Source organism: Euwallacea similis, chromosome 12 (genome assembly GCF_039881205.1).
Source record: "Euwallacea similis isolate ESF13 chromosome 12, ESF131.1, whole genome shotgun sequence".
NCBI lineage: Eukaryota > Metazoa > Arthropoda > Insecta > Coleoptera > Curculionidae > Euwallacea > Euwallacea similis.
In genome coordinates this window covers 2625593-2632273 of record NC_089620.1, presented here as the reverse complement: position 1 = coordinate 2632273, position 6681 = coordinate 2625593, and the positions used below count along the sequence as shown (strand labels likewise).

The 6681-nt window shown below is 31.4% G+C and overlaps 1 protein-coding gene across 1 annotated transcript; it reads right to left on the bottom strand.

The window, feature by feature from the left end:
• Window positions 1–4890, bottom strand: Manf (mesencephalic astrocyte-derived neurotrophic factor). Its single transcript, XM_066395887.1, has 3 exons — window positions 4555–4890; window positions 1485–1609; window positions 1–626 (listed from the first exon to the last, which is right to left on the bottom strand). The coding sequence occupies exons 1-3, from the start codon at window positions 4631–4633 to the stop codon at window positions 324–326; spliced, it is 507 nt and encodes a 168-aa protein (XP_066251984.1). The 5' UTR covers window positions 4634–4890; the 3' UTR covers window positions 1–323.
• Window positions 4891–6681: the final 1791 nt, after the last annotated feature.

Genomic DNA, 6681 nt, shown 5'->3' with positions numbered 1-6681 from the left:
TACAGCTAACTGAACACTTTTTTATTCCAAATGTTGACAGCTGCTAAGAGAGTAAAAATAATTTACCTACCAACTAAATCAATTATCAATTAATGTTTTCTTTCCTGATTAATGATCGCGTTAACTAAAGAAAAGAAAAAAATAATATAATAATGGATACACATAAGCCAAATTATACAATTTATTTAAAGTAGAAATCTCCTAAGACATCATACATGAAAATAAATATTTCTGTTAAGATAAACTCCAATTATCGCACCACTCATTCGTCCCAGTCAAATACACTCACTTAAAAAATCTATCTAATTAGAAATTCAATCACATTATAGCTCAGTGTGTTTTGGTTTCAAATCTTCTATTCTATTCAAGTATTCGCTTTTCTCGATGCAGCCTTCGCATTCTTCGCCCCAGTCATTTAGAATCTTTTTCAAGTCCCTAACTTTCAGTTTTTTGAGATCGACAGTTTTTAGGTCTATTTGGACGTCATAACGGAGTTCGCAAATTTGAGCGTCTTTTTTCTTCAGTTTCTCACAGATTTTATCTGATGGTAGAGACCAGGACATAGGCTTAGACATTTCGCCTAGAATACCGGTTGCAGATTCTTCTAACCCTCCAATATAATAACACTGAAAATAAGATATTGCAAATATTATCGACATGATAACATCGGCGACCTAAAGTGTCAACCTGCTAAGTCTGCTCTTGAACACTCAGGTGCAAAAAAGGATACACCTTAAAATATTATTAAATTATGAATTTATACAAGGTGGTTCCTTTAAGTAAAACTACTATTGGAACAAAGCGGAACAATATTATTTTATGAACGTCCGATGCAAATATTCTTAAAGCATTAGAAGAGAATAAAGATTAAATAATACAATTTTTGCAGTTTTTTTTAGATTTACTGGTAACCTGAACTAACCTGTTCAAAATATAGTAGCACTTCTTACAACGCGACTTAATTCACAAAAAGCAAAAATCTTGAAGATTGGACAGGTTGAGGAATTTTCCTTAAGTAGAAAAAAAATGTTCTACCTTGCATAGAGTACCTCAAAATTAATGCTTTTATGGTGAGATATTAAACCTGCCTAAAGTGAATTTTTTCTTTACCTAGAACGCCCTGTATATTAATAAATATGCTGAAAGACTAAAAATATGGAACATGTTCCTATAACTAAGCCGTAATATTTCACAAATGAATGCTGTTTTGTCTATAGTCTCTAAATATTGAACCATTTTAACCTTTACCAAAGGTAGCTCTGTAGTACTGTGATCAGAAGTATCTACCAATTAATCATACATTATGAAAATATCATTTTTTCACTTCCCCTGTAAGAGTGGTAAAAATGAACTCAGCAGGTTAACTGAGAATCTAACAAGTTATATTAAAAGTATTAAAACAAAAAACTATAATATTTTTGATCCCAAATATACATATAAATAGTTTGTCATATAACATACTTTTCTTGAAAACATATACTTACAAATCTGTTTTCTTTGTTCTTTACACCTTTGCAAAAATTTTTGAACTCTGTCTCAATCTTCTTGTAGTCTGTCAAAGCATTTTCTGACAATGTGTTCCTGAATTTATCAAGAACTTTGATACACACTGAAGAAAATAAATAAATGATTAGAATTGGAGCCAGTTTCCCACTAGTTATAGATACTAAGAACTGATTAATGTGAAAATCAATATACTATTAATCAGAGGAGTAGGTATGTTTAAGTGTAAATTAAGAGGGGATGTCGTTTAACCCATTTTGTCCCAGTGGTGCATTATCGAACCACACATTTTATGATTTTTTTTTGCTAAATCCAATATATATTCTTTCATATCTATTTAGAAATTTTATTACTATTAGATTATAGAACTTAATATCGTACATACTGTTGATTTTTGTTTTAAAACAAAAAAATTATGACATCTTAAAGTCATGGAAAACGCTGCATAATTTTGTGTCAAATGTTGAAGTGATTCAAATATAGTAAGGTAATTTATTTTTGCAAAGTATAATCATTTTTGATAAGTCTATAATATGTAGATTACATAGTAGAAAAAGTGCATTTGAATTGTCATATAAATTATCACTTATTTTGTGTAAATAATACCGGTGCCTAAACGCACCACTGGTTTTATCTATGAAATAAAATCAAGTTATTGCAATTTTCGAAAAGTGTGTGCATTCAGAGTGAATAGTCGCCGATTAGTGTATTGTTTAGTATTCATTTGTTTCTTGTGTTGGGAAAATACCCAACACTATTCTAGAATAAATAAACCCATCTATCTGCCCAATTTATTGCTCAGACTAAATAATGTCATTACTCACAAAATCTACCCAAATTATTGCTTAGACTAAATAAGGTAATTACCGATAATGTTGATATAGGCATAAATTTCCAATCAATTTATAGGTTTGAAAACTGATCCTCATGAGAAAATCATTTGGATTTTTATTGACTCAATACTCTTTTTTGTGGCTATGATCTCACGATGAAGAAAAAACGAATTAGTTGGTTTGAGTCTCTCTAAGCGAACAAAACTCACATCTCTCTATAACCCAGGTGCCTATTAGAATTTCAGTAACTATACAGTGTAGTTTTGTTGAGTGACCGTGTATTCATCCAGTGTTTTTTTTGTATCGGTTCAGCGCCATATAAGCTGTAGTCCGTTCATTTGATATTTAATTACAATCAAAAAAATCCATATGTCGTTTTCGAAGTATTTTACTCAAAAAGAATTAGAAGCAGCCTTGGAGGAGATCGTGACGGATTTGCAGAATAATGATGAAAGTCGTAAGTATTACTTGTATTTACATATTTTTATATGTATATATTAGATGCAATATGGTAATATTCAGTTTTTTGCGAATTTAAGCTAAAAGTAAGAAAAGATAATATTTTCAGAACTTATTGACGCTGTTTATATTCCACCCGACGTGGATACTTTGACCGATGAGGAAAATATAAACGATGAAAATAATCTACAAGAGTTTGAGGAACCAACTGATATAGTTGGAACTTTCGAATTGCATCTACCGGAATATACAAATCAGTCGTGTACGAATCAGTCCTGTACTTTGTTGACCAATGAAGCTCAATGGGATTCATCGGATGATGAAACTTTGGGAGTCCAAAAGGAGACGTTTGCTTTCGGCAAATGAAAGGCTTGCTTCTACAGTCAAATGGAGGAAAGGTCAGATTGAATATACTCACGCACCTATATCTGATGAATTTCAATCACGCGAGAAACTAAAAAATAAGCTCTCGGGGAAAACTCCCCTTGAAATATTTTTTATGTTTTTTGATGACGAAGTGATTGACTTGGTTTTAAATTTTTCGGTAAAATATGCTCAAGACAATAACCGCCATGAATTTTTATTATCAAAAAACGAATTTTTAAATTTTATAGGAATTTTACTTTTTTCTGGTTACCATTCATTACCACATATTCAACATTATTGGTCTACTGATGACCGTCTGTTACCAGTGGTGCGTTAATGCACCATGAAATATTATGCTGTTTTTTATATGAAATAAAGTTTTATGTACAAAATAATTCAATTTTAGTTATTTTATGTAAGATTGTAACATTATGGTATAAATTTTCGTTAAAATTATTAGTAGTATCCTTATGTGTCCCAAAACAGTATTTCATATATATTCCCAATGGTTCGTTTACGCACCAGTATTTTTTTTTGTACATAATTTTTTTCTAGTTTTTTTGACATATGTAATGTATTCTTAAATGTAACAAAATAAATATTTACAAACAAAAAATTCGTTTTGTTTAATTTTTCGATGCTTGGGACAAGATGGGTTAAAATAAAGCAAATTAGAAAAGAAATTAAATAAAATTTTATATCCTTAATGCAGTCAGAACAGCAGAAATGGGTTTCATTTGCCTGTTAATAATGTACAGCGAGCAATTATTGCAACAATTACATACTGGATATGGAATATTGTAGTCTGAATTTAGTGTATGGTAAGGTGGGTAATAACTGTACCTAAATAATTCGAGAGATAGACAAATGCCTAGTTGAATGCAGGCATGCAGTTATCTCATACCGTTTTAACACTTTTTCTTACATTGAAAAAATTATTATAAAGTTCTTTATTGCCCTTTAATGATTCTTAGGTACAGTGTAAAGAAAAATAGTATGTAAAAAGGATCACTGATGTTTAAAGCATGTGCAATGTAATAATGTGTAAAGTGTCACAATTTCTGTCATACACTTGAATTGACCAAAACTAGCTTAGTCCAAGTAATTTTATTAAGAATCACTTGAAACTTGACCATATTTCATATTGTTACGGATTTAATGGGCAATAGGTGACGTCACCAAAAAATAACTTTAAAATATGATATTTAGGTATTCACAAAGTGGAATGAAGTCAAGATTAGGATTGAGCTTGGAACAACGTTACAGCTGTTTGATATTGGACCTTAAGTTATTTTTTAAAGGGGTCATATGTATTAGAAGTTTTTGCTTGTCGTTTTGGTTTTGGGAGAATAAACACTGCAAGAAATTTGAAAGGTTATATGAGTTTACTTACCCTCACATTCTCCCGGTTTAAGAGCTTGCACAGATAGAGCAAATGCCAGACAAAATAAAAACACTACGTGTACCTCCATTTTAAGTTATAATTTTGCAAAAAATCCGTAAATAATTGGAGGAGTACCTCTATAGGTTAGAATAAAGAAACTGAAAATTATTTGTTACCGGATTGTTATTGATTGATATAAGAATTTAGCTTTGCAATTGAATGTTTCGATACCCAAAAATTAATCTTACTAACAGGAACAAATTATTCCTTCTGAACACTATCACTTTTCGGTGTTTTAAAGCAAAATTCTCAAAAATCAACAGCATAAACGTACAATACACAAATGAAGGAACGTCAGTGTTGGCGAAGTGTGATTGGTCCACGTAGAGTAATGTCAAAACGGACGTAACATCGCATGATGACGTTGCTTGTAGTGATGTGCTTCTAGTGCTGTTCGGTAAATTACCGATCACCGGTAATAGTAATAATTAGAGATGGGAAAATACTGGGTGTATTCGTTTACGTCCACATGGCATGAATGTGGAACCGCATTGCGTCTAGGGAATTCAATTCAAGGACATTGCCCACGGTCAGACCGACCACTGTTGACAAATCAGATAAGTAATGTTGTCAATTCTATGTTTCTAGCTTGCCATGACATCCATTATATACAGAATGTATACAAAAAAACATTGATCAGTCTATTAAAAAAAAAATAAGTTAAAAAAATTGAATCAGAATAAATTTCGAAAATTTGATCTAGGTCTCACAAAAAAGACACATGACGCTCCTAAGGTATTTTTCTCCAGGCAATACATACTGCAGTTGACAACGCCAATTTTTGTCTGTGTTTAATTGACTTGAGATAAACCGAACTGACGAAAACTCATAGAGTCGGAACCAATCTTTCCAGCGCACACTAGTACTTTGCTTCATTGTTTCGGGGACGCCTTGTATAAAAAGGTGTTAGCAACTCCCGATATGTGTACATATTAAATGGAACTTCCTATGTGTTTTTTTATTTTTGGTTCGCTATGTCTTTTTTATAATGTCTGCTTAATAATTTCTATATCTATCTCTAACAGTGTCCAAAATATTAATTAATACTCTTAGTTTTTCTTCATAAAATGGTACGGATAAAAGATCTATTGGAATGCAAGTTGAATTCCCAAGGAGCAGAAATTTGGGAAATTGTTTGAGGAAAATCTACGAATTTTCTCCATATAGAAGAAGTGGATCTGCTTTGTTCAGGGTAACTAAACGTTAAAGCTATTACGATTACGCACTAAATCTACCTAAAATATGTTTCTTTTTTTAATTGAAGACCCTGTATATCAGCAAATGCGCTGAAGATCCATTAAATTTCCTTTAAAATTATGTATCATGTTCCTATACCTAAACAGTCATATGTCACTAATAAATGCTGTTTTGTCTCCAAAGATTGGATCCAATGATTGGAAGTTGAGAAATTAAGCAAAAAATTAGATTTGATTTTTAAGTATGAGTGTAGTTCAGCATATGGGAAAATAGATAAGAAACGTTATCCATTATTTGTGGAAAGAATAGCTGTAAAATCACTTTCTGCAAGTGCAAAAGTAAATCTGTTTTATCAGCGTTTTTTCTCTAATTAAGATAAACTCCTCACAGCGTTGTGAAAAAAAAATTAATGTGAACATGGATCTGGAAAGCTTAGTTTTAGAGCTACGTGGCGTTAATAAATTCACCAATGTTAAATATTTTCTATTCAGCCACCACATGCACCTACGCAGCTATAGAAATTAATTTCAGTCACTCTCTCTCAAAATAGGTAAATTTTTCATCCAAATATTTCATATGTTGACTTGGACTCACATTTTACAATAGAATTTCATTTTTTGCTCAATTTCTTGAACTATCTGTTTTATTTTGTGCCTACAGACGTGGATATAAATCCAACAAAAGTAGCAAAGCATAAAACACATTTTTTAAACATGAAGCAGCCAACAAAAATAAATTAAATAGAAGGTATAGAATAGGGAATTGGCTTTTATGGCATACAAATAATGTAAAGCTTCCTGGTCGTCTTCTAGATTGTGGACGTTTTATAGTTTACAATTACAGTGGCTCGAGTTCAGATCAGTGGCGCAGAAAACGAAT

What these genes read in the sequence shown, in the direction of transcription:
- Manf (XM_066395887.1), bottom strand. Translation starts at nt 4,633, where the DNA reads ATGGAGGTACACGTAGTGTTTTTATTTTGTCTGGCATTTGCTCTATCT. An exon ending in TAAACCGGGAGAATGTGAGG is followed by an intron (nt 1,610 to 4,554) that starts GTAAGTAAACTC and finishes TATTTTCTTCAG; the next exon opens with TGTGTATCAAAGTTCTTGAT. An exon ending in AGAACAAAGAAAACAGATTT is followed by an intron (nt 627 to 1,484) that starts GTAAGTATATGT and finishes TCTTATTTTCAG; the next exon opens with TGTTATTATATTGGAGGGTT.